This window comes from Pristiophorus japonicus, chromosome 1, assembly GCF_044704955.1.
Source record: "Pristiophorus japonicus isolate sPriJap1 chromosome 1, sPriJap1.hap1, whole genome shotgun sequence".
Taxonomy (NCBI): domain Eukaryota; kingdom Metazoa; phylum Chordata; class Chondrichthyes; family Pristiophoridae; genus Pristiophorus; species Pristiophorus japonicus.
The window spans coordinates 330,021,811-330,049,542 of NC_091977.1; the positions used below are offsets into that span (position 1 = coordinate 330,021,811).

Sequence of the window (27,732 nt, forward strand, 5' to 3'; positions counted from 1 at the left end):
ATCCTTGACCCTTGCACCAGGGAGGCAACATACCATCCTGGAGTCTCGATTGCGGCTGCAGAAACGTCTATCTATACCACTTACAATAGAATCTCTTACTACTTTCGCTTTCTCACTCTTTTTCCTGCCCTCCTGTACAACAGATCCACCCATGATGCTATGAACTTGGCAGCTACTGTGCTCCCCTGATGAGTCATCCCCCCCAACAGCACCCAAGGCGGTGTATCTGTTTTGGAGGGGGATGACCGCAGGGGACCCCTGCACTACCTTCCTTCCACTGCTCCTCCTGTTGGTCACCCATTCACTATCTGCCTGTGTAACCTTTACCTGTGGTGTGGCCAACTCACTAAACATGCTATTCACGATATCCTCAGCATCACACATGCTCCAGAGTGAATCCACCAGCAGTTCCAGTGACACAATGCGGTCTGTCAGGTGCTGCAGCAGGACACACTTCCTGCACATGTAGTCAGTGTCTCTGAGTTCCCACATAGCACAGGAGGAGCATGACATGGGTCTGGGCTCTCCTGCCATGACTTAACCCTTAGACTAACAACAATGATAAAGGTTACCTACTGATAAAGGAAAAGAAAAAGAAAAAGAAAACCTACTTACCAATCACCAGGCAATCACTTACCCCCTTGGCTGTGACATCACCCTTCAATTTCTTTCTACTTCTTTTTTGCCTTCTCACCCTGCTGCAGCTGCACCAGCTGGCCTTTTATAGGCCCCCCCACGCTGCCGCTCCGCCTCCTCGATCTCCCGCTGCCCTCCGGACGACGTTGGGCCTTTTATAGGCCTCCCCACACTACCGCTCCACCTCCTCGTTCTCCCGCTAGTATTAGTTGAACTATTTTACTTGATTAGTCAACAGTAAGAAAACAATACATTCATTTCCTTGGTGCAAGTCTGAACGATTGATTCGTTCGGTTGAGCTCTTGTAGATCTCTGTGTAGGGAATCAACCCACCCCACTGCAGCACCGTTGCTTAGTCTGACAGTCCTTTATTTCCCCTGGGTCAGTCACATGGCCGGGCCGATCGTCACAATCCGTGCCTTGACCAAGTCTCAACACAATGCTCCGCTCCCGTCCCAAGGGGTCAAATATAATCATGTCTTCTTCCAACACATACCCACAGAATTCAGTGTTAGCAAACTCAATCAATAGCAGTGATTAAATGTAAGAGACATAATTGTTCAGTGTTCGCAAACTCAATCAATAGCAATGATTAAATGTAAGAGACATAATAGTCCTTTGTGGTTCCTAGGCACTTATCACAACATGGAGCATGAGATCTAATCAACAGCTGAAGCTTCCAAGGACAAATATTTTTCTTACATACACTCCTTCAATAGCTTTGGCAAAGTCCTCTTCCTTTTTAAACATCGATGCAATGTACCTGTATAGCCTGTGATTAATCCGTGTTCTCTTTCATTGACCAGATGGTAGGAGTGGAATATGCTGGCCAACCTTTGCCTCTAGTACGAACATGGCGCCTTTGCATTCACTCGCTAGTTTGATGAGCTACCCTGCAATTAGTGGACTAATGACCGTGCAGAGTAAGTGAAGAAATAACCCTGACCTAATGTAAATTTAGCTGTGGATATAATTGATCAAATAATAAAATTATCCCCTGAGCATAGGACAGAAATGCCCTTTGCCTGTGTAAGTCATTGTGCTTCAAACAGTTTATGCAGCACTTTGAATTGCTCCTGTGTAGTATATGAATGGAAAGATTATTATAACTGGGTGGCATCCAGGGCTTTAATCCTCACATTACAGTACGCACAACGAGAATCCCCAAAAAACACACTCAAAAAGACAGAGTAAGATCTCACTCCCAGTACAAAACACAAAGGCTGCTGATATAGCCATGTACTTCAGCGTGAATTATGAGCCAAGTTGTGCCTGATAATTATGTGCATCTGAGAGAAAGATATTTGTGCATTGGGACTAGTCACAGATAGTGGTGTGGTTCTGTTGCTGGTCTAGTAATCCAGAGAATGTGAGTTCAAATCCCATCGTGGTCAGTTTGAGAATTTGAATTCATTTTTTAAAATCTGTCAATAAAAAACTAGCACCAATAAAAGTGACCATGAAGCTGTTGGAATGTCATAAAAGCCCAACTGGATCATTGATGTCTTTTAAGGAAGGAAAGCTGCCGTCCTTACCCAATCTGGACCAATATGTGATTCCAGTCCCACAGCCAATGTGCTTGACTCTTAACTACCCTCTAAAGTGGCTCAGCAAACCCCTCAGTTGTGAGTAACTAGTGATGGGCAATAAATGCCAGCCTTGCCAGTGGTGCCCACATAAGAATTTAAATAAATAATGCCAACTGATGCTGGGTTTTGAAGGGGTGACCTACTGAGACCAAGAGCAATGAAAGATGAACTTATGATCTTCATAAGCTTGGGAAAAAAGTTTCTTGCACAAGGGGTCAGTAAACTTGCTCATAAAGCCCAAAAGAATCTTCCTGGAATTCAGTGCAGCACACGTCTGAGTTCTCCCATTACAAAATGCCTCGGCACGTTTGGTTTTCATCTTCTTTCCAAGCACAATATGCATTTGGTGAGTTTGTGCCTCTTTCCTTTTGAGAGACTCCATTGAATTGATGATTTTTTATTAAAGTGCCCACTGCTTTTCTAACATTACATAAGTTACATACAGGTGCTTCTGTGCAGTGGTTGGGCAAGGTGATTTGAATGATGCACAGTGTTTGCTGCAGGAATACGTTGGCCGAGAAGATTATCAGTGGCACAAAATCCAGTGAGCCAGTGCATCCAGTGAGCCAGTACATATGAAAGGGAAATCATGCTTGACAAATCTTCTAGAATTTTTTGAGGATGTAACTAGCAGAGTGGACAAGGGAGAACCAGTGGATGTGGTGTATTTGGACTTTCAAAAGGCTTTTGACTAGGTCCCACACAAGAGATTGGTGTGCAAAATTAAAGCACATGGTATTGGGGGTAATGTATTGACGTGGATAGGAACCAATGCAGGGAGACAGAGGGAAACAAAAAGGAGACAAAAGCAAAAGACAGAAAGGAGATGAGGAAAAGTGGAGGGCAGAGAAACACAAGGAAAAGAACAAAAAGGGCCACTGTACAGCAAAATTCTAAAAGGACAAAGGGTGTTAAAAAAAACAAGCCTGAAGGCTTTGTGTCTTAATGCAAGGAGTATCCATAATAAGATGGATGAATTAACTGTGCAAATAGATGTTAACAAATATGATGTGATTGGGATTACAGAGACGTGGCTCCAGGATGATCAGGGCTGGGAACTCAACATCCAGAGGTATTCAACATTCAGGAAGGATAGAATAAAAGGAAAAGGAGGTGGGGTAGCATTGCTGGTTAAAGAGGAGATTAATGCAATAGTTAGGAAGGACATTAGCTTGGATAATGTGGAATCTATATGCGTAGAGCTGCAGAACACCAAAGGGCAAAAAACGTTAGTGGGAGTGGTGTACAGACCTCCAAAACAGTAGTAGTGATGTTGGGGAAGGCATCAAACAGGAAATTAGGGGTGCATGCAATAAAGGTGCAGCAGTTATAATGGGTGACTTTAATATGCACATAGATTGGGCTAACCAAACTGGAAGCAATACGGTGGAGGAGGATTTCCTGGAGTGCACAAGGAATGGTTTTCTAGGCCAATATGTTGAGGAACCAACTAGGGGGGGGGCCATCTTAGACTGGGTGTTGTGTAATGAGAGAGGATTAATTAGCAATCTCGTTGTGCGAGGCCCCTTGGGGAAGAGTGACCATAATATGGTGGAATTCTGCATTAGGATGGAGAATGAAACAGTTAATTCAGAGACCATGGTCCAGAACTTAAAGAAGGGTAACTTTGAAGGTATGAGGCGTGAATTGGCTAGGATAGATTGGCGAATGATACTTAAGGGGTTGACTGTGGATGGGCAATGGCAGACATTTAAAGACCGCATGGATGAACTACAACAATTGTACATTCCTATCTGGCGTAAAAATAAAAAAGGGAAGGTGGCTCAACCGTGGCTATCAAGGGAAATCAGGGATATTATTAAAGTCAAGGAAGTGGCATACAAATTGGCCAGAAATAGCAGCGAACCTGGGGACTGGGAGAAATTTAGAACTCAGCAGAGGAGGACAAAGGGTTTGATTAGGGCAGGGAAAATGGAGTACGAGAAGAAGCTTGCAGGGAACATGAAGACGGATTGCAAAAGTTTCTATAGATATGTAAAGAGAAAAAGGTTAGTAAAGACAAACGTAGGTCCCCTGCAGTCAGAATCAGGGGAAGTCATAACGGGGAACAAAGAAATGGCAGACCAATTGAACAAGTACTTTGGTTCGGTATTCACTAAGGAGGACGCAAACAACCTTCCGGATATAAAAGGGGTCAGAGGGTCTACTAAGGAGGAGGAACTGAGGGAAATTCTTATTAGTTGGGAAATTGTGTTGGGGAAATTGATGGGATTGAAGGCCGATAAATCCCCAGGGACTGCATCCCAGAGTACTTAAGGAGGTGGCCTTGGAAATAGCGGATGCATTGACAGTCATTTTCCAACATTCCATTGACTCTGGATCAGTTCCTATCGAGTGGAGGGTAGCCAATGTAACCCCACTTTTTAAAAAAGGAGGGAGAGAGAAAACAGGGAATTATAGACCGGTCAGCCTGACCTCAGTCGTGGGTAAAATGATGGAATCAATTATTAAGGATGTCATAGCAGCGCATTTGGAAAGAGGTGACATGATAGGTCCAAGTCAGCATGGATTTGTGAAAGGGAAATCATGCTTGACAAATCTTCTGGAATTTTTTGAGGATGTTTCCAGTAGAGTGGACAAGGGGGAACCAGTTGATGTGGTATATTTGGACTTTCAGAAGGCGTTCGACAAGGTCCCACACAAGAGATTAATGTGCAAAGTTAAAGCACATGGATTGGGGGTAGTGTGCTGACATGGATTGAGAACTGGTTGGCAGACAGGAAGCAAAGAGTAGGAGTAAATGGGTACTTTTCAGAATGGCAGGCAGTGACTAGTGGGATACCGCAAGGTTCTGTGCTGGGGCCCCAGCTGTTTACACTGTACATTAATGATTTAGACGAGGGGATTAAATGTAGTATCTCCAAATTTGCGGATGACACTAAGTTGGGTGGCAGTGTGAGCTGTGAGGAGGATGCGAAGAGGCTGCAGGGTGACTTGGACAGGTTAGGTGAGTGGGCAATTGCGTGGCAGATGCAGTATAATGTGGATAAATGTGAGGTTATCCACTTTGGTGGCAAAAACAGGAAGACAGGATATTATCTGAATGGTGACAGATTAGGAAAAGGGGAGGTGCAACGAGACCTGGGTGTCATGGTACATCAGTCATTGAAGTTTGGCATGCAGGTACAGCAGGCGGTGAAGAAGGCAAATGGCATGTTGGCCTTCATAGCTAGAGGATTTGGATTTAGGAGCAGGGAGGTCTTACTGCAGTTGTACAGAGCCTTGGTGAGGCCACACCTGGAATATTGTGATCATTTTTGGTCTCCTAATCTGAGGAAGGACGTTCTTGCTATTGAGGGAGTACAGATTGATTCCCGGGATGGCAGGACTGACATATGAGTGGATCAACTGGGCTTGTATCCACTGAAGTTTAGAAGAATGAGAGGGGATCTCATAGAAACATATAAAATTCTGACGCGATTGGACAGGTTAGAAGCAGGAAGAATGTTCCCGTTGCTGGGAAGTTCCAGAACCAGGGGTCACACTCTAAGAATTATGGGTAAGCCATTTAGGACCGAGATGAGGAGAAACTTCTTCACCCAGAGAGTTGTTAAGCTGTGGAATTGTCTACCGCAGAAAGTTGTTGAGGCCAGTTCGTTAGATATATTCAAAAGGGAGTTAGATATGGCCCATATGGCCAAAGGGATCAAGGGGTATGGAGAGAAAGCAGGAAAGGAGTACTGAGGTTGAATGATCAGCCATGATCTTATTGAATGCCAGTGCAGGATCGAGGGGCCGAATGGCCTGCTCCTGCACCTAATTTCTATGTTTCTATGTTTCTACATCCAGTGAGCCATGGAGCCACTGCATCCAGTGAGGTAGTGCATCTAGTGAGCTAGTGTATCCAGTCAGCCCCTGAATCCAGTCAGCCGGTGCATCCGGTGCCCTCATACAGTGAGCCATGGAGCCAGTGCATCCAGTGAGCGAGTATGTCCAGTGAGCTATGGACACATGGCATCCAGTGAGCGAGTGCATCCAGTGAGACTTCTGTACCAGCTTGAAGGAGACAGAACTAGGACCCTGAAAAGACACGTGTTGCCTTTGTGACTTTTAAATATTTGAAACTGAAACATTTGTCGTTTGATAATTCAGTGTGACCTAATTATTGATTTTCCTTTAATTGTAGATACAACATTTGTTGGATTCAAGGGTATGTGTTCCAATGAGGTGAATGTCATGTTTATCACTAATCCTCGTAATGAAGATCTGCAGCACCCCATCATAGTGAAGGGAATCACCATTGTAGACAGTGAGGAGCGAGGGAAAGTCTTCATACACAGACCCGACGTAACGTGAGTTATTGTACAATCACTTTGTGAAGCTGAGGTCAATCTTAAACTTCAGAACTCATTCACAAAGCACTAACAAGCTCTTGTGTACTGATCTAAGTCAATACCACAGGTAGTATCATCCTGCTTTTTATGAAGAGTTGCAAATGTTGGTCTCTTGCATTGTTGCCTGATTGCAGTTCTACTTTCTAGCTACTCAGTGGTCCTAAGCACTGCTTAAAAAGCCAGTCTTTAGATCATAACTTCATCGCCTACCCAACCTGTGCAGCAGTCTCCAGTCTTATCACTTTAAAAGAAGTGCCTCAAAACTCTTCAGTGGGTAGCACTTTTGCCTCTGAGTCAGAAGGTTGTGGGTTCAAGTCCCACTCCAATGACTTGAGCACATAATCTAGGCCAACACTTCAGCGGCGCAGTACTGAGGGAGCGCTGCACTGTCGGAGGGGCAGTACTGAGGGAGTGCTGCACTATCAGACATGCCATCTTCTAGGTGAGACATTAAACCGAGGCCCCGTCTCTCAGGTTGATATAAAAGATCCCACGGCCACTATTTCGATCAAGAGCAGGGGAATTCTCCCCAATTCTTGGCCAATATTTATCCCTCAACCAACATCACTAAAACAGATTATCTGGTTATTATCACATTGTGGGACATGGTATGTGTATAGGGATTGTGTGTGGTGTGTGTGTGTGTACGAGTGTGTGTACATGCGTGTGTGTGTGTGTGTACGAGTGTGTGTACATGCGTGTGTGTGTGTGTGTACGAGTGTGTGTACATGCGTGTGTGTGTGTACGAGTGTGTGTACATGCGTGTGTGTGTGTGTGTGTGTGTATGTGTGCGTGCGGTCCCTCCTCCTTCCTTTAGTTCTGTTCCTATTTAAACACTGTTTATTTCACCCAGTTCTGACCACCCCAATCACTCACTCCTCCGCTCTCCCACAGCCTGACCTGCCGAGTGTTTCCAACATTTTCTGTTTTTGTTTCAGATTTCCGGCATCTGCTGTTTATTTTGCTTTCTCTATTTCCACAGTTTATTGATAGACCTTGTTGCAGAAAGTTGCCAATCTTCACCCTGTTGTTTTTGTTGTTGATATTTGGCAGCAAGGTGAATCCTGCGGACTGTGTGGACATGGACTGTGATGCCAAGAAGAAGACGCTCCTGAAAGATCTAGATGGTTCGTTCCTGGGAAGAGTTGGAGCAGTCGTCCCTCAGTCAGAATATGAATGGGATGGCGACGGGCGCCATGGGAATGGCGATTATCGAATTCCAAAACCTTTGCTGACTTATTTAAATGGCAGTCGCATTCCTGTCTCCCAGATTGCACCACACAAAGGTTTGCAAGTGAACCTTTTTATCGTAGATAAGCCCTGCGTGATTTGGCATTTAAGTCATACTTTGGTGTATTAATGGAGAGTGGGAAGCAGTTGAATAATGAATGATCTGAGCAGGAATGAAGATGGAGGAGAGAGACAAACAGAGCTAATGTTTCAGGTCGGTGACCTTTCAGTTCTGATGAAAGGTCAACCTGAAATGTTAATTTTGTTTCTGTTTCTCTCTCCACCGATGCTGCCTGACCTGCTGATTGTTTGCAGTATTTTCTGTCTTTATTTCAGATTTCCAGCATGTGCAGTATTTTTGCTTTTGTAAGAGGGAGGAAAGTTGGAGGTGTTTCAGAGAGTTTAGGGCAGCAAGTGTGGATCACAGAAGAGGTTGCTGGGACATGGGTGCGGAAAGGCAGAGTTGTCATGTAATGAAGGAAATAATGGGGTAGCAATTAGTGTTGGGCAGTGTTATGTCTGCAATTACCATCGAAATGACTCCACGAGGCCTTGTACTGTGAGTAAGAGCTGTGTGACTTCAGTTCATTTAATACGACTGCAAAGTGAGGAGCAGCATGGCTGGCTGCCTTTTATATGCCCCTGCACACCAGGGCAGGAAACCCCTGGGCCTCCAACAGCAGCGCCCTCAGGTGGTACATCGTACATAGTTACATAGGGAATACAAAGATTTTGCATACATGACATCATTCCCCCCCAAGTCTTTGATGTGAGTTGATTACAGGTTAAGGTGAACCGGAGCCCTGCGCTCCCTGGTTGACTGTCTAAGTGTCGCTTCTGGCCTGGGTGAGTTGGTTGGGCCACTGCTGTCTTGCAGCGCGACTGGTTGGGCTGGACTGTTGGGGATGATGGGATCATCCTCGTGGTTGGCAGCGAGGTCTGTTGTCGATTGGGCGTGTGTCGGTGGGTCCTCTTCCGATGGTTCCTGGTTATCTGTTAATCATAATTTGCTTTGGTCCAAATGTTTTCTGCTCATTTGACCATTAAACAGTTTGACAACAAACACTCTATTCCCCTCCTTGGCTAATACAGTGCCAGTGACCCATTTGGGACCCTGACCGTAATTCAGCACAAACACAGAGTTATTTACAGTGATGTCGCGTGATACATGTTACTTGTTTTGCTGATAACGCCTGGTTTCCACCTGATCACTGAGGTCAGGGTGTACTAAGGAGAGCCTGGTTTTGAGTGCTCGTTTCATTATTAATTCTGCAGAGGGGATCCTCGGTAAGTGAGTGGGGTCGTGTCCTGTAGCTGAGCAGTACCCAGGACAGTCGGGTTTGTAAGGAGCCTTCCGTGACAAGTATCAAGCTCTGCTTTATGGTTTGGACTGCCCGCTCTGCTTGGCCGTTGGATGTAGGCCTGAATGGGGCAGATCTGACATGCTTGATGCCATTACGGGTCATGAATTCATTGAATTCCGAGCTGGTGAAGCACGGACTGTTATCGCTGACAAAAATGTCGGGTAAGCCATGGGTGGCAAACATGGCCCTGAGGCGTTCAATGGTGGCTATGCACGTTCTGAATGCCATTATAGCACATTCAATCCATTTGGAGTAACCGTCCACAACAACCAGGAACATCTTTCCCAGAAAGGGGCCTGCATAATCCACATAGATCCTGGACCACGGTTTTGAGGGCCAGGACCAGACACTAAGTGGAGCCTCCCTGGGAGCATCGCTCAGTTGTGAGCATGTGTTACACTGGTGCACGTACGACTCCAGGTCCGAGTCAATGCCGGGCCACCAGACATGGGACCTGGCGATAGCCTTCATCATGACTATGCCTGGGTGGGTGCTGTGTAAGTCACGTAAGAAGGTTTTCCTGCCTTTCTTTGGCAAGATAACGCGGTTGCCCCATAAGAGGCAATCTGAATGGATTGACATTTCATCTTTACGACGGTAAAATGGCTTGATCTCGTCTTGCATATCTCTAGGGACCACTGACCAGCTCCCATTGAGGATGCAACTTTTTACAAGGAATAGCAGAGGATCCTGGCTAGTCCAGGTCTTAATTTCACAGGCCGTTATGAGTGACCCTTCGCTATCAAAGGTATCCATGGCCAGCAGCAGGTCTGCGGGCTGTGCCGAATCCACCCCGGTGGTGGGCAACGGTAGTCGGCTGAGAGCATTGGCGCAGTTTTCAGTGCTTGGCCTGTGGCGGATCACATAGTCGTAGGCAGACACTGTTAGTGCCCATCTTTGGATTCGAGACAAAGCATTGGTGTTTATGCCTTTGCGTTCCGAAAACAGTCAAATTAGGGGCTTGTGGTCCGTCTCTAACTCGAACCGGAGTCCAAACAAATATTGGTGCATCTTTTTTACACTGTAAACACAGGCTAAAGCTGTAAAGTCCTGTCCCCTCAGTACAGATTCACACGAGGCATGTAGTGAAGTCAAGGTCACTCTGGACCTGCACCTTTATTTCACAGCTCTGGAATGCTGTACTTGCCTGAGACCTGTCCTTATATACCTGTCTCTTGCAAGTGTAGCCCTAGTGATAAGGTATGCTGGTGGTTACAGATCATATCTTATTACAGTCATGTATAGCATGTTAGGATATAGTTATATATAATAATGTAAGATACATGACATCACCCTCCCCCAAGGTCTTATTGTCTTTATAGGTTCAGTCTCTCAGGCGGTCTACGCTCTCGCATGGAGCTTCTGAGTTGTGGTTCAGTTGTTTGCCTTGGTGTCTGTTTTTCTTTGGGTGTGGTTGCTGGTATCTCGCCTGGGCTGTCTGTTTCGATTGGTGTGATTGTTATTGACTCGCCTGGGCTGTCTGTTGGGATTGCCCTTTCCTCAGGTTGTTCCCTCTGTCTGTCCACCAGGTGTGGTGCGAGTTCCACATTGTAGTCTGCCTCTGGTTCTGCAGTGTTGTTGGTAAATCTGCTTTTGACTTGGTCTACATGCCTCCGGCAGGTTTTGCCATTGTCCATTTGTACTACCAGTAGCCTGTTTCCTTCCTTGCCCGTTACTGTCCCTGCAAGCCATTTGGGACCCCTGCCATAGCTTAGTACAAACACTTTGTCCCCTATCTCATTCCATCTCCGCCTCGAATTTCTGTCATGGTACTCAGTCAGCTTACGGCGCTTTGCCTCAACGATTTCGTGCATGTCTGGGAGGATTAATGAGAGCCTTGTTTTTAAAGTCCTTTTCATCAACAGTTGCGCGGGGGGGATCCCAGTCAGTGAGTGCGGACGAGATCTGTATGCCAGCAGCAGTCGCGACAGGCGACCCTGCAGCGTGGGACCTTGGATTTTAACCATGCCTTGTTTAATGATTTGCACTGCTCTCTCCGCCTGGCTGTTGGAGGCCGGCTTGAACGTTGCCGTCTTAACGTGATTTATGCCGTGGTCAATTATAAAGTCTTGGAATTCTGCGCTGGTGAAGCACGGACCATTGTCACTGACCAATATGTCAGGGATTCCGTGCGTTGCAAACATGGTTGCGAGCTCTCCACAGTGGTGGAGGTTGTGCTCGAGTTTAAAATGGTGTATTCGATCCACTTTGAAAATGCATCTACAACTACGAGGAACATTTTGCCCATGAATGGGCCCGCATAGTCTACGTGCACCCGCGACCCCGGTTTGGTAGGCCAGGGCCAGGGGCTCAGTGGAGCCTCCCTGGGGGCATTGCTGAGTTGGGCACAAATGGTGCACCTTCGGACGCAGAGCTCCAAGTCCGCGTCAATACCAGGCCACCAGACGTGGGATCTGGCTATAGCCTTCATGAGAACGATCCCCGGGTGCTCGCGGTGGAGCTCCCGGACAAATGCCTCTCTGCCTCGCAGAGGCATGACTACTCGGCTGCCCCACATCAGGCAGTCTGCCTGTAGTGATAGCTCATGCGTGCGCCTGTGAAAGGGTTTTAATTCCTCGGGGCAGGCATCGCGAGCCTCTGCCCAGTCACCGGTTAGGACACATCTTTTTACTACGGATAACGTGGGTTCGCTGGCCGTCCAGGCTCTGATTTGGCGTGCTGTCATGGGCGAACCTGTGGACTCAAAGGCATTGATTGCCATGACTATCTCACAGTCCTGTTCGTCAGACCCTTCCGTGGTCGCCAGGGGTAGCCTGCTGAGCGCGTCGGCACAGTTGTCTGTGCCTGGTCTGTGCCTTATGGTATAGTCGTAGGACGCCAGCATGAGTGCCCACCGTTGAATTCGCGCCGAGGCGTTGGCGCTTATTGCCTTGTTCTCGGATAGGAGGGACGTGAGGGGCTTGTGTTCGGTTTCTAACGTGAACTTGGCCCCGAAAAGGTATTGGTGCATCTTTTTCACACCGTACACGCACGCGAGCGCCTCCTTCTCTACCATTCCCTACCCGCGCTCCGCCCACAAAAGTGACCTGGAGGCATAAGCTATGGGTTGTAATTTGCCCACACTATTGACATGTTGCAAAACGCACCCGACCCCATACGCTGACGCATCGCATGTGAGAACTAGCTTTTTACCTGGGTCAAAGAAAGTCAAAACACTGTTGAAACACAGAAGGTTGCTTGCCTTATTGAAGGCGCGTTCCTGGGCGTCCCCCAAAACCAATCGCACCCCTTCCTGAGTAGCACATGGAGAGGCTCCAGCAGCGTGCTTAAGTTCTGCATAAAGTTCCCAAAGTAATTGAGTAGCCCGAGAAAGGCGCGCAGTTCTGAGACATTCCGGGGCCTGGGTGCCAGGCGAATTGCTTCTGTTTTGGACTCTGTTGGGCGGATTCCATCAGCGGCAATCCTTATGCCCAAAAATTCAACCTCGGGTGCGAGAAACAGGCACTTGGATTTCTTGACTCGTAGGCCTACCCGATCCAACCGCTTTAGTACTTCCTCCAAATTACGGATATGGGAGTCGGTGTCCCTGCCCATGATAAGTATGTCGTCTTGAAATACAACCGTCCCCGGGATGGACTTGAGCAGACTCTCCATGTTGCGCTGGAATATGGCAGCTGCCGACCTGATGCTGAATGGGCATCGATTGTCCATGAAAAGGCCTCGATGTGAGTTGATAGTGGTGAGTAGCTTGGATTCCTTGGTCAATTCTTGCGTCATATACGCAGATGTGAGGTCTAATTTTGAGAAAAGTTTACCTCCAGCCAATGTGGCAAATAAGTCCTCCACTCTGGGCAGCGGGTATTGGTCCTGTCGGGAGACTCTGTTTATGGTAGATTTGTAGTCCCCACAGATTCATACGGATCCATCAGGCTTCATGACTGGGACGATGGGACTTGCCCAGTCGCTAAATTCCACAGGTGATATAATGCCTTCCCGCAGAAGCCTGTCTAGTTCGTGTTCAATCTTTTCCCTCATCACATTGGGTACAGCTCTGGCCTTGTGATGGACCGGTCTAGCATCCTGTGTGATGTAGATTTTGACTTTGGCCTCTTTGAAAGTGCCCACACCTGGCTGAAAGAGATGTTCAAATTGCTTTATAACTGTTGAGCAGGAGGTCCGTTCCTCTAATGACATGGCATGGACATCATTCCATTTCCAGTTTAGTTTTGCCAGCCAGCTTCTCCCCAGCAGTGCTGGGGGGTCTCCGGGGACAATCCACAGGGGAAGCCGGTTCACTGTCCCTTTGTGTGTGACAGAGAGCATGGCGCTGCCGAGGACTGGTACGATTTCTTTGGTATAGGTCCTTAGTTTGGTGTCGACCCTTGTGAGTTTTGGTCTGTCTCTTTTATGCGGCCACAGTTGTTCAAATTGTTGAGCGCCCATGAGAGATTGACTCGCTCCCGTATCCAGCTCCATGTTGACAGATATCCCGTTGAGTAGGACCCTCATCATTATTGGAGGCGTCCTGTTGTAGGAGCAGCGGCCATTGATCATGTTGACCCACTGTACATCGGTGTCCCGGGTACTGTCCCCACCATCTTCTGGTCCACTTTCCGACCCATCCGGTTTGTATACCAGCCGAGTTGCCGTTTCTTTGCACATGTGGGCCAAATGCCCTGTATATTCACAATTTCTGGAAACAGCCTCCTGAAATCGACATCCCCTTGATGAGTGGCCACCCCACACCTCCAGCACAGACCTGTTCCATTGTTCAGAGTGTGCCCAAAGAATGAGCTGCGTCTGGCTGATCTCTCTTGAGCTTCTCTCAGTTTGTAATTGATTGCTCGCATTGTGGGTTGATGAGGTGTGAATGGCCGTTCCTATGGCCCTTGATTGCTTCTGCCTGCTGTCGGGAGCCTGTTCTCCCGGTTTTGTCTGTGTGTAGGGGTAGCAGCTTGTTTAGTGCTGTGAACTTCTTCTTCCGATATTTCGTTAGTTGTTGTACCTGCATTGTAAATCAACCTCGTTTCTTCTTCCCCTACCAAGAATGTCTGTGCAACCAGTGCTGCTGCCTCTAAGGTCAGGTTCTTGGTCTCTATGAGCTTTCTGAATATGCCTGCGTGGCCTATTCCTTCAATGAAAAGGTCTCTCAGCATTTCTCTCCTCAGTTCATTGGAGAACTCACATAAACTAGCCAACCTCCGAAGTTCCGCCACAAAGTCGGGTATGCTCTGGCCCACACAGCGTCTGTAGTTGTAGAACCTGTGTCTGGCCATGTGTAGGCTGCTCGCTGGCTTCAGGTGGTCTCTTACCAGTGTGCTCAATTCTTCAAACGACTTGCTTGCTGGTTTCTCGGGTGCCAGCAGGCCCTTCATTAAAGCGAATGTTTTCGAGCCACAGCTGGTCAAGAGATGGGCTCTTCTGTTGTCTGCCTTATCATCACCTAACAAGTCTTTGGTTACAAAGCTTTGCTGGAGCCTTTCTATAAAGTCCTCCCAATTGTCTCCCGCATTGTACTTTTCATCTGATCCATTGTTCGCCATTCTGTGGATTCTGTAATCCCGTAACTCGTCGCCACTGTAAAGTCCTGTCCCCTCAGTACAGATCCACACGAGGCATGTAGTGAAGTCAAGGTCACTCTGGACCTGCACCTTTATTTCACAGCTCTGGAATGCTGCACTTGCCTGAGACCTGTCCTTATATACCTGTCTCTTGCAAGTGCACCCCTGGTGGTAAGGTATGCTGGTGGTTACAGGTCATATCTTATTACAGTCATGTATAGCATGTTAGGATACAGTTATATATAATAATGTAAGATACATGACAAAAGCCTCCTTTTCAACCATGCTGTAGTCTCTTTCGGCCTTTGATAGGCTTCTGGACGCTATGCACCCGGTTGGAGCTTGCCCACTGCATTGGCTTGCTGCAAAACACACCCGACACTGTACGACGACGCATCACATGCTAATACTAGACATTTACATGGGTCATATAATACCAGCAACTCATTCGAAGACAGCAGGTTTCTGGCCTTCTCAAAGGCGACCTCTTGATTTTTACCCCAAACCCATTAATCTCCCTTGCGTAACAGCTTGTGCAACGGTTCCAGCAAGGTGCTCAACCCTGGAAGAAAGTTACCAAAATAGCTGAGGAGTCCCAGGAACGAGCGCAGCTCCGTTACATTTCGTGGTGTGGGTGCATTCTTGATGGCCTCTGTCTTCGAGTCTGTGGGTCTGATGCCGTCTGCCGCAATCTTCCTCCCCAGGAATTCTACCTCTAGCACCAGAAAGACACATTTGGATCGTTTCAACCGGAGTCCGACTCTGTTTAGTCGACTTAAAGCTTCTTCCAGGTTGTGCAGGTGTTCAGAAGTGTCGCGGCTAGTGATGAGGATGTCGTCCTGAAATACGCTGGTGCGTGGAACCGATTTCAACAGGCTCTCCATGTTTCCTTGGAATATGGCTGCAGCCGAGTGAATTCCGAATGGGCACCTGTGGTACACGAACAGTCCTTTGTGCGTATTAATGCATGTTAATTTTTTCGACGACTCAACCAGCTCCTGGGTCATGTAAGCGGAGATTAGATCCAGCTTGGTGAACGCCTTTCCCCCTGCTAATGTCACGAAAAGGGCATCGGCTTTGGGTAGTGGGTACTGGTCCTATAACGAGACTCGGTTGATCATTATTTTGTAGTCGCAGCAGATTCTGACCATGCCATCGCTCTTTAGTACCGGTACAATCAGGCTGGCCCACTCGTTGAACTCGACTGGCGATATGATTCCCTCGCGTTGAAGTCTGTCCAATTTGATCTCCACTTTCTCCCTCATCATGTAGGTGACCACTCGAGCCTTGTGATGAACGGGCCGTGCCTTGGGGACCAAGTGGATCTGTACTTTGGTGCCTGTGAAGTTGCCGATGCCTGGTCCAAATAAAGATGGGAACTTGCTCAGCACTTGAGCACAGGAAGCATTGTCCACTGACGATAATACGTTGACGTCTTCCCAGTTCCACCGAATCTTCCCCATCCAGCTTCTGCCAAACAGCGTTGGCCCATCACCTGGTACACCCCACAGTGGCAGCTCGTGTGCCTCTCCATCATAGGATACTTTTACGTTCGCACTGCCAATAACTGGTATCAGTTCCTTGATCTAAGTGCGCAGCTTTGTCTGAATCGGGCTCAACTTTGGTCTTTGTGCTTTGTTGTTGCCCCACAGCCTTTCAAATGGCTTCTGGCTCATAATTGACTGACTCACCCCTGTGTCCAGCTCCATGGATACAGGAACGCCATTTATTTTGACTTTTATCATCATGGGATGACTTTTTGTGGAGAGGGTGTGCACCCCGCACTCTGCTCCCTCGGGCTGAGTTGTCTCGCTCGCTTGTCCTTTGTGATCCATGCTGGATCGGGACTCTTCAGCCGACTCCACTGCCACGTGGTGAGTCGCAGTACGTTTGCACATTCGCTGGAGGTGGCCCCTTGTTCTACAGCTTTTGCACTCATAGTCTTTAAATCGACATTGATGGGCCCCATGACTACCCCCGCAACGCCAGCATTGTGTTAATGATTTCACATTTACATCCCTTGGCAGACTAGCAGCAGCAGGCATGTAGGCTCTGCTCTGTACAGTTCTTATTAGTTCAACAGTTCTGCCTGTAATCGGCGTTATTTTACGTACAGTACTTGCCAGTGAGCTCCGGTTCTGGTAGGAAGTCATCTGTATGGTATCGCAAATTAGTTCAGTCAGCTCATCGTATGTCTTATCGTGGGTGCCAGCAAGTCCCTGACGAGGCGGTAGACCTCGGGCCCACAACTAGTCAGCAGTATAGCCTTGCGCTTCTCCGCCGATGTGTCCGTCTCTCCTGCCAAGTCGTTTACCACAAAATATTGCTCAAGCCTTTCCGTGAAGGCATCCCAATCATCACCCTCTGCGAAGTCTTTTAGTGTGCCAAAGGTAGCCATAATCGCATGAAAGTCTGTATTCTTGTTGCAGCTGTTATGTCTACAATTGCCATCAAAATGACTCCACGAGGCCTTGTACTGTGAGCAAGAGCTGTGTGACTTCAGTCCATTTAATACGACTGCAAAGTGAGGAGTAGCATGGCTGGCTGCCTTTTATATCCCTCTGCACACCATGGCAGGAAACCCCTGGGCCTCCAACAGCAGCGCCCTCAGGTGGTAGGTACATTGTACATAGTTACATTGGGAATACAAAGAGTTTACATACATGACAGGCAGGAGTGCAAAATGGCCGGTAGCGAATCGGCAGGCTGTTTCACACCCCGCCTGGATTTCTCTTCCATTGCAGTCAATAGTCTGATCTGAGTCACGACATCTTCCAGCAGCAGTACAGCAGGACAGTCGTTCGCTCTGACCCAGGAGGTGAAATATAATATCCAAGGAATCAGAGTGAGGGTATTTAGAGAGATCTGGACTAAGCTGAACAAAGGAGAGATTAGAGAAGCTGGGATTGTTCCCCCTCAAGCAGAGAAGAGGAGATTTATGGAGGTGTTCAAAATCATGAAGAGTTTTGATAGTAAATGAAGAGAAACTGTTTCCAGTGGTAGGAGGATCAGTAACCAGAGGACATAGGTTGAAGCTATTTGCCAAAAGAACCAGAGGGGAGATAAGGAGAATTGTTTTTATGCAGCGAGTTGTGATCTGGAATGCACTGCCTGAAAGGGCAGTGGAAGCAAATTCAAGAGTAACCTTCAAAAGGTAATCGGGTAAATACTTGAAGGGGAAACATTTGCTGGGCTATGGGGAAAGAGCAGGGGAGTGAGACTATTCGGACAGCTCTTTCAGAGAGCCATACAGGCACGATGAGCTGGATGGCCTCCTTCTGTGCTGTAAGGTTCTATGATCCCTGTGTAAAGAGGACAAACTGCTGCAGCTATGTTCAAATTGAAGAATGAATGATGTTTAAGGGATGAGACTGAATGATTCTGTCTCGGACACAACATTCCTTCAGGGCGACTGCCTTTATCAGTATTACATCACCACTTATTTTTCTCCCACAGGCATTATCCGAGATTCCACCTGTGCCTACATGTCCAACTGGCAAAGCTACAAATGCTTTGGGCTAAACTACGAAATGCTGGTTATTGAGAGCCTTGACCCTGATACAGAGACCAGGAGGTTGTCTCCAGTGGCTCTCCTCTCCGAGGGTTATATCGACCTTATTAACGGTATGTGTCACTTTCAGATTCGCCTACTTGTATTTCACAAAGTGACAGAATAACTGGACTGATGTAGCAAAGAAAGATTGGCTGTGAGTTGGAACCAATTTATGAATGGGAATTTGTAACAAAACAGTTCCGCCATATCATAGACCTTCCCTTTTGTTCTTTCCTCCCCTCCCCACCTTTCTCTGCCTCTGAACTTGCTTAAAACCTGTTCAGTAGAATCATAGAAATTTACAGCAAGGCAAGAGGCCATTTTGACCCATTGTGTCCGTGCCGGCCGACAAAGAGCTACGCAGCCAAATCCCACTTTCCAGCTCTTGGTCCGTAGCCTTGTAGGTTGCGGCACTTCAAGTATGTGGTACATTCTCTAAAACATCACAAACACACTGCACTTTCCAAGATGGCTTCAACTCCTTTTTATTATTGTGAACAGCAATGGCTGCATTACCACAGTAGTCCACTAGGTGTAACTATATTACACTTCTCCCTCCTTAATGAAGAAGTCATTGTAACAAACAATCATCATACATAACTTGCATTGTTATACATAACAAAAGATATAGAACTAGAACCTCCACTTTCTTTGCATACTTAACGCCCACTTAATGCCCATTTTACTGCTGAAATGATGTATAATGCTCATATATTGCCCATTTTGGCACAACATGGAAACTGACGGGCATTTTTCGGAAACTTACCGCCGAGCGTTACTTTCCCCATGTGCTTAACGGCGGGCAAAAATAATACCGCCCGCCCACTTTTTTTGGACGGAATCATCAGAATGGGCGAAACCAAAGCCCATAATATCGCCCAGCGTTAATTTCCACACGGAATTAACGCCAAGATTCAATAATACCACCCACCCACTTTTTTTTGTTGTAAAGAGCACATTTGGTAAAACTAACACTGTCATTTTCACCACCTCGCACACATATCGCCCACAATATCGCTCGCCCAAAAAACGCCCAGAAAAAGCGGAACTGTTCTGAACGAACGCCAGCGGTGTGGCTGGCATTTTTAAAATCGCAGGTCGCTTCATTCAAAAGGCTGCCTCAACTTTGGGGTAGTTTGCATTGACTCTGGAGTTCTTCTCAGGTGAAGTGAACATCTCAACAGACATACTTTCAGACTCTGGACTATTGGGGCTTTACTCCAGGTGTATTTTAGTGAAGAAATCATTGCTTCTGATCAATCGCTATTATACTTACAATGCAATGGGGCCACCAAACAATAACTGTGCTTAAGCAGCACGTCAGATGTCTTGACCACTCAGGAGGGGAGCTACAATATAACCCTGAGCAAGTAGGTAAATTAGTGGTCGTGTGTTCGATGCTGCACAACCTGGCTATCATGAGGGGCCAAGAATTGCCAGAAGGGACTGATGCTCCACCTCAGGAGAGAGAGGAAGAGGACAACGAGGGACTGGACGCTGACCTAGGGCCAGACAATCAGGCTGACTATGCAACCATGCCCACGACCCCCTCCAGACCGCAGAAAAGGGCCCGTGGCGGCTACATAACTGCAAGACTCTTACGTGAGGAGCTGATATCTGAACGATTTGCCTGAAAGAGCGCTGATGTGAGTGACAATGCTGACACACTGCTGTGTGTGTGCAGCTCAGACATCAATGGTGCCCATCACCTTGGTGCCAGTTAAACTTTACTTTGATTGATGTTAAGCTGTGTTTAACCCTTTCATGTTAAGGACCATGTGTAACAGTCCAGCTATCTGAGACAATGAGCAACAAGGTTATGTTCAATAAAAAAAAATGTTATACCAATATTGGTCTGAAATCATAAGTATCACAGGCAATAACACTCAAACCCTACCCACACCCCACTTTTTCCACCATTGACATCAATCAAATGTTCAACATGTCCAGCAACACAGAATACAAAGGCAAAGCAGGAGGGTGACCACCCCCCCCCCCCATACATTACAACAAATTGCATACACCCAGATGGAGATATAACACAGCCATCACCTGCGGACATGCACCTCACTTTCCTTCACCCCTCTCCTTCTTCTCCCCACCTCTACCCCTTCCCCTCCTCGCTCCATGGCGCCTGGCCGAGGAGCTCCTCAGGCGGTGCCTCATTGGGGGGGATGAAGGCAGATGTGGTGGTTGGACAGGTACGGGAGTGGCGAGGTGCCGAAGGGGCAACATTCTCTGATGCAGAAGCAGGATCTTGGTCCTTGCTCTCATCTGTCATTTGCAGTGGTGATGCAGAACCTAGGGGTGGAGTGCTGCGCTCGGGGACCACTGGGAGGCCTGTGCCAGCAGTGTTCCTGGCTATCGCATCCAGGGCCTCCGCCATCCGCGGTATGTACTCGGTCATGGTGGCCAACTGTCGGGATATGCCCCCAATGATTCAATGAGCTGGTCACCAATGCCTACAGTCCTCCTGGACAACCCTACCATCTCTCCGCTGTCATGTGGCGCTCGTGGAACAGACCTGCCACGTCCATGAGACCTCCGCGTGGTCAGCACCGTCCTGGGGACAAATGGGGTGCCCTGTGGCGAGGTGCTTGGGCTCGGTACCTCCAGAGTGGAGGCGGGAATGACCGGAGGAGCACTAGATGGCCTTGGGGTGGAATGTCTTCTGGAGTGTGGTGATGCAGATTCCTCGAAGTCCGCGCTCTCATCCGTAGAGAACAAACCCAGCGGATTGACGGGCGAGAATCGGAGCTCCTCAGCACCAGATGTAGGATCATCCGGAGAGTCCGGCCCCACGCCCCCGTCTTCTGGCCTCTGTGATCTTGCCGTGGATGTGCTGCTGGCTGAGCTGCAAAGCACAAATGAGGTTATTAGAGGAGAAGGGGATGCTAGGGTCACAAGGTGAGTCCAGCTCTACACGCAGCATATGCACGACAAAAGCACCACCGCTCTCAAAATCATCGCAGACATCACATTTGGATTGCAATGATTTTCATTAGGCCATCATTATTTCTATGACTATTTTAGAAATCATCTATCATATATGATTGTTCGGATATGAGTGGGTGTGGCATCTATTCACTTCACATCACGCAATGGTATAAGCTTTGCTCACGTGGCATCACTTCAGGGTCTGCAGATGCATCCGTGGCTGTCCGGGGGTGCTTCCCCACGACTGCGAGCACTCGCTCCTCCATGTCAGTGATGTCGCAGGTGACTGGTGGCCCCCCACCTGTTCGCCTCTGCATGGACCTCATTGTCAATAGCTTCTTCTGTAAAAGGTGACAGGATGACATGGCATGAGATCATTCCGTGATATCATTGCTAGGTACTGTCACAGAGACTGATACAACACATAACCAATAGATGTAATCATGGTTATTATGAAAATTATCATTCTTTACCTAAAGATGTACACCGTGACCGCAGGCTTTGAGTAAAACATTCCCCGTAAAAGTGAAAGATCTCACATCTGATGATAGTCAATCATGACTGTTACAAATTAAATTATATAAATACATAAGTACATGCAAATCAATGTAATACTTACTCTTGTGGATCCCACAAGGTCGTTCCATCGTTTGTGGCATTGGTTGCCCTCACGAACTTTGTTGGTCGCCGACGAGACTACCTCTGCTATCTCGGTCCATATCCTCTGGCAGGCCTTTGGGTAGGGCTTCCCACGCCCTCCCTGTGTCAAATCACGCCAGCGTAACTCGACCTCCTGCAGGAGGGAGGCATTTGCCTCGTCCGAGAACCTCCTGGCTCTTTTGTGCCCTCCAATGTGCTCCTCTCCCATCTCACTGCGCTCTCCAGCGTCAGTCTCTACAGCGTGCTGTGTCGCCTCCTCCTCTCTCTCCATTATAGGCCAAATTCGACCAAATATGTGGTTGGTAACAGCTAATTTTTATTTGCCTACTTGCTGTGAAGCTCTAAAGTCTCCTTCCTTCCTCCCAAAGCAGCCACACCACACCCAGACACGCCTTCAGTCCCTCTGAGCTCCCTCTCTCTCTGTCTCCTCTTCTGTACATGTCATGATGACCTGTGACCTCCTGAATCGCGGGAATCGAGCATTGCCATGCCGTTGCTAAGGACGACCACATTTATGGCAGAAGGTCAGCGAGATTTAACGCTACCACCCATTTCATAGCGCTCGCAGTAACGCCCATTTAAAAAAATGGAGACCAGGTGCTTTGAGAATGGGCGAGAAGCCAGCGATCTGAAAACGTTTTTTTACCACCCACACCAGAAATAACGTCCATTTTTGGGCGATAAGCACAAAAGTGTCAAATCTAGCCCTTGGACTTATTTTTCCATATTTACAAATCAAACTTAACTACTTGTTTTCTGTTTCAAAGAGAATACCTTCGTTCTCAAACAGAATGTCCCAAACATGAGATCGAACTTAGACTCTTTCTAGGCTGATCCTGAGGAATGTTTTCCTGCAAGGGATACCCTTGATCTACATTTGAACTCTCGACAACTTCAGACTGTTTGTCTGCCTGACTCGGACTCGGACTTAAATTATGACTTTCTCTTCGACTTGTTTATAGTACATTTGATGTAGGATATGCTACTGGTACTGTACTTGTAACAAGACTATCTGATGAGTCAGAAATAATCGAATCATTCCAACTTTCAACTCCTTCTACATCTGTAGGTAAAATATGATCAATGTGAACAAACCTAACCTGTCCATGACCAAACATCTTGACTAAATATGTGCGAGGACCACATATCTTCACCACTCCTGGTAACCACTTTAACCATTTATGGTGATGGTTCTTCACTCTAACCTTCTGATTTAATTTCACACTTATCTCTCTTACTCTACCTCTATCATGATTCTCTTTCTGTCTTAATTGTTTCTCTTCTACGGACTGTGCCAAGTTTGACTTTAACAACGAGAACCTGGTTCGTTGCTGTCATTTGAGAAACAACTCTGCTCGCGTTCTACCAGTAGTATGAGGAGTATTACAAAAAGTAATCAGAAAATTAGCCAATTTGTGGTCCAACGACAACTTTCGTTTCTTTGGATTTGAATCCAATATTTGTTTGATGATGGTACGTTTTACAATTTGTATTATGCGCTCTGCTGCACCATTTGAAGCAGGGTGATACGGTGGCACATTGGTATGTTTCACACCATTTTTGCTTGTGAACTGTGCAAATTCTTCTGAACAAAATTGTGGCCAATTATCAGACACAATTTCTTCTGGGAGGCCATATGAAGAAAATAATCTTCACAAATGCTCTAGTGTTTTACTTGTAATTTTCCGCATCGGAAACACCTCTCCCCACTTTGAATGGCTATCAATAACAATGAACAATTACTGTCCTTCTAGCTCAGCAAAATCGATATGTGACCTTTGCCATACCCTGAGAGGTCATTTCCATGGCTGTAATGGTACTGATGGTGGTTGCTTGCTTACCGATTGACATGTCGTACACTAATTAACGATGTACTCTATATCTTTATCTAGACCTGGCCACCATAAGTAACTGCATGCAAAACTCTTGGTCAAGCACATTCCCAGGTGCTGGTCATGAAGATCTCCTAATAATTTGGACCTGAATTTATTTGGGATAACCACTCTTGCACCCCACATGATACAATCTTTATCCACGGACAATTCATTCCTATGAATGAAGAATGGATGAAAATCTTTCTCTGTTAGCTGTTTTGGCCAGCCATTTGCGATGTAATCATACACCTTTGACATAACTAGGTCACGTTTGGTTGCTCTACCAATCTCTTCAGCTGTGACTGGCAGTTCATCAATGCATGAAAAATAGAACACTTCTTTCCTATTGGGTACAATTTGTGATGGGGATAACAACCTAGACATAGCATCAGCATTATTGTGATCAGCTGATTGTCTGTACTCAATGTCATACATATATGCTGACAAAATCAAAGCCCATCTCTGCATTCTGGCTGCAGCTAAGGTTGGAACTGGGGACTTTGGATGGAGGATTACTGTCAGGGGCTTATGGTCCGTAACGATGGTAAACTTACGACCATACAAGTATTTGTGAAACTTCTTGACCCCAAAAATAAATGCCAAAGTTTCCGTTTCGATTTGCGCATAATTACACTCACTGGCACTGAGAATGCGTGAAGCAAAAACAATTGGTCTCTCCTCCCCACTATGTAGTACATGAGACATCACTGCTGCCAACTCCATATGGAGCGACGTCACATGCTAGCTTGATCTCCTTAGTTAAGTCATACTGAACTAACATGGTGCTTTCTACCAACTGGCTTTTACACTCCTTGAATGCTGTGTCACATTCTTCTGACCACTTCCAATGGACCTGTTCTTTCAACCGCTCATTCAATGGATGTAACACTATAGCCAAATTTGGTAGGAACTGCCCATAATAGTTCAAAAGACCAAAAAATGATTGAAATTCAGTGACATTCTTGGGAGTGGGTGCATTTCTAATTGCATCCAGCTTTCCCTTTGTTGGTTGTAAACCATCTTTGTCTACTCTGTGCCCTAAGTACGCCACTGAGTTTTGAAATAACTCACACTTGCGAGCAGTCATTCATACTCTGTGTTTCTCTAGCCATTTGAGCACTTCATTCAATACATTATTATGGATTTGTCAGTTAGGTGCTGAAATTAGTATGTCATCTAAATAACATACTACCCCTTCAATGCCTTGCAAAATCTGGTTCATTATCCCTTGGAATATGGCAGGGGCGGAAGACATTCCAAATGGTAGCCTATTAAATTGGTATAGGCCTAGATAAGTATTTATAGTCAAGCATGACTTGGACTCTTCATCTAGCTCCAGTTGTAAGTAGGCATTTGTAAGATAGAACTTTGAAAAGATCTGACCACCTGTCAGCGTTGTGAACAAATCTTCTACATTTGGCAATGTTTTGGGGAGATTACCCTCTAGAACCTGGTTTATGGTTACCTTATAATCACCACACAACCTTGCCTTATCATCTGACTTAGGTACAACAATGGATGTAGTCCAATTACATTCATCTTTTTTGGAGATAATGTTCTCAGTCTCTAGTCTTTTGAGTTCTTGCTCAATTCTCTTCTTGAGTGCATATGGTACGGTACGTAGCTTGAGTAAGCTGGTCTAGCGACCTTCTGTATCCTGACACTCACCTTGAAGCCTTGGATCGGACTGCCTGTTTCGCAGAACACCTTCGGATACTTCTTGATGACATCATCCTTCGATGCAAATCTCATATCAACACGAAAAATCTCATTCCAATCCAGCTTCAATGATCCTAACCAATTTCTACCAAGTAAGGCAGGCTTGTCTGCTGCCACCACTAAGCGAGGCAAGCTCTGAAATTGATCCTTGTATTTCACCGGTACGGTGATATGACCTACCACAGGAATTTGTTCTCCCGAGTAAGCTCGCAGCTCTATCTTTGACTTCTCCAGTGGAATATCATTCAACTTGTCGAGATAATGGGCCTGAAATTCCGGCCTCGCCGGGTCCGTACGGAATACATACGGACCTGGAGCGGCCCCACAATAGCCGGTTTTCGGTACGCAATGCGTATGCACCGAAAACTGGCTTTTCCGATCTGTCAAGTTTTAGCTTGACAGGTCTTCCGCATCCCCGCAGCCAGGACATTCGCATGGGCAAGATTGCGGTATTTGCCCATCTCTTGCCCAGCATAGCCTACTTTTACCGGCATAAGAATTTTAAAACATATAAAAAACATATAAAAATAAAATTTTAAAACACATTTTTATGTTAAAAATCCTGTCCACTAAGGTAACTTTATTTTAAACCCTGATAACAGCATTTAAAAAAAATATTTTTTTTTTCCTGAAACATTTTGTTAACTTTAATTTCAATTAATGTTAAATACGTGAGGTGTATTTTTATTTTCTATGTTATGTTTGGGTGTTTGCGGGAGGGGGTTTCTTATTGATAGTAATAGGAACTTGGAGTTACGGAGCTCCTATTACTATGAATGAGAATACTTTACCTTGATTGGGTGTTCAGGCCTACGTGACTCCAGCTCCAGCTTCAGTTACGTACCTACAAGATGTGCATGAAGAAGAGACCTAAAACCAGAATCGCTGGTGGGCGCCTGAGCAAAAGGTAGGTGCGCATCTTTTTTCTTCTTTTCAGGCGACCGCCTGCGGGAAGCCCAGAACCGGGATTTCAGGCCCATAGCGATTCTGGTGCTACGCTCTCTGATGCACCAGTGTCAATTTCCATGGGTATCTTGGTTCCTGCAACGTCTACTTGGATGCAGATACTTCGCAAATAGCTGTGAGCTACCTTTGTGCTCCTAATGAAATGTATCTCCAAAATCTCCTCGTCCTGTTGCTTTTCTTCCATGCTATGTCGTCCCTGGGGATTTCTACTTATAGCCTTGAAAGTTGGTTTACTCCTCAGTCGGCATGCCTTCACAAGAACACAAGAAATAGGAACAGGAGTAGGCCATTTTACCCCTCGAGCCTGCTCCGCCATTTAATAAGATCATGGCTGATCTGATCATGGACTCAGCTCCACTTCCCTGCCCGCTCCCCATAACTCTTTATTCCCTTATCGCACAAAAATCTGTCTATCTCCGCCTTAAATATATTTAATGACCTAGCCTCCAGGGCAGAGAATTCCACAGATTTACAACTCTCTGAGAGAAGAAATTCCTCCTCATCTCAGTTTTAAATAGGCAGCTCCTAATTCTGAGACGATGCCCCCTAGTTTTGGTTTCCCCTATGAGTAGAAATATACTCTTTGCATCCAACTTGTCCAGCCCCCTCATTATCTTATATGTTTCGATAAGATCACCTCTCATTCTTCTGAACTCCAATGAGTATAGACCCAACCTACTCAACCTATCTTCATAAGTCAACCACCTCATCTCTGGAATCAACCTCGTGAACCTTCCCTGAACAGCCTCCAATGCAAGTATATCCTTTCTTAAATACGGAGACCAAATCTGCCCGCAGTACTCCAGGTGTGGCCTCACCAATACCCTGTACAGTTTTAGTAGGACTTCTCTGCTTTTATACTCTAACCCCCTTGCAATAAAGGCCAACATTCCTGATTACTTGCTGTACCTGCATACTCACTTTTTTGTTTTTCATGGACAAGGACCCCCAGGTCCCTCTGTATTGAAGCACTTTGCAATTTTTCTCCATTTAAATTATAATCTGCTTTTCTATTTTTTCTGTCAAAGTGAATAACCTCACATTTTCCTACATTATACTCCATCTGCCAAATTTTTGCCCACTCACTTAGCCTGTCTATATCCCTTTGCAGATTTTTTGTGTCCTCCTCACAATTTGCTTTCCCACCCATCTTTGTATCGTTAGCAAACTTGGTTACATTACACTCGGTCCCTTCATCCAAGTCATTAATATAGATTGTAAATAGTTGAGGACCCAGCACCAATCCCTGCAGCACTCCACTAGTTATTGTTTGCCAACCGGAAAATGACCCGTTTATCCCGACTCTTTGTTTTCTGTTAGTTAGCCA

General features: G+C 46.4%; 1 protein-coding gene across 1 annotated transcript in view; it reads left to right on the top strand.

Moving 5' to 3' along the window:
* The window catches only part of pkhd1l1.1 (PKHD1 like 1, tandem duplicate 1), a 402,260-nt gene that overhangs the window by 316,361 nt on the left and 58,167 nt on the right, over positions 1-27,732 (top strand). Inside the window, exons 69-72 of the mRNA XM_070881087.1 lie at positions 1,443-1,559; positions 6,373-6,538; positions 7,634-7,866; positions 18,153-18,320. Coding sequence (XP_070737188.1) covers positions 1,443-1,559; positions 6,373-6,538; positions 7,634-7,866; positions 18,153-18,320 — 684 coding nt within the window. The remainder of the gene's footprint in view (positions 1-1,442; positions 1,560-6,372; positions 6,539-7,633; positions 7,867-18,152; positions 18,321-27,732) is intronic.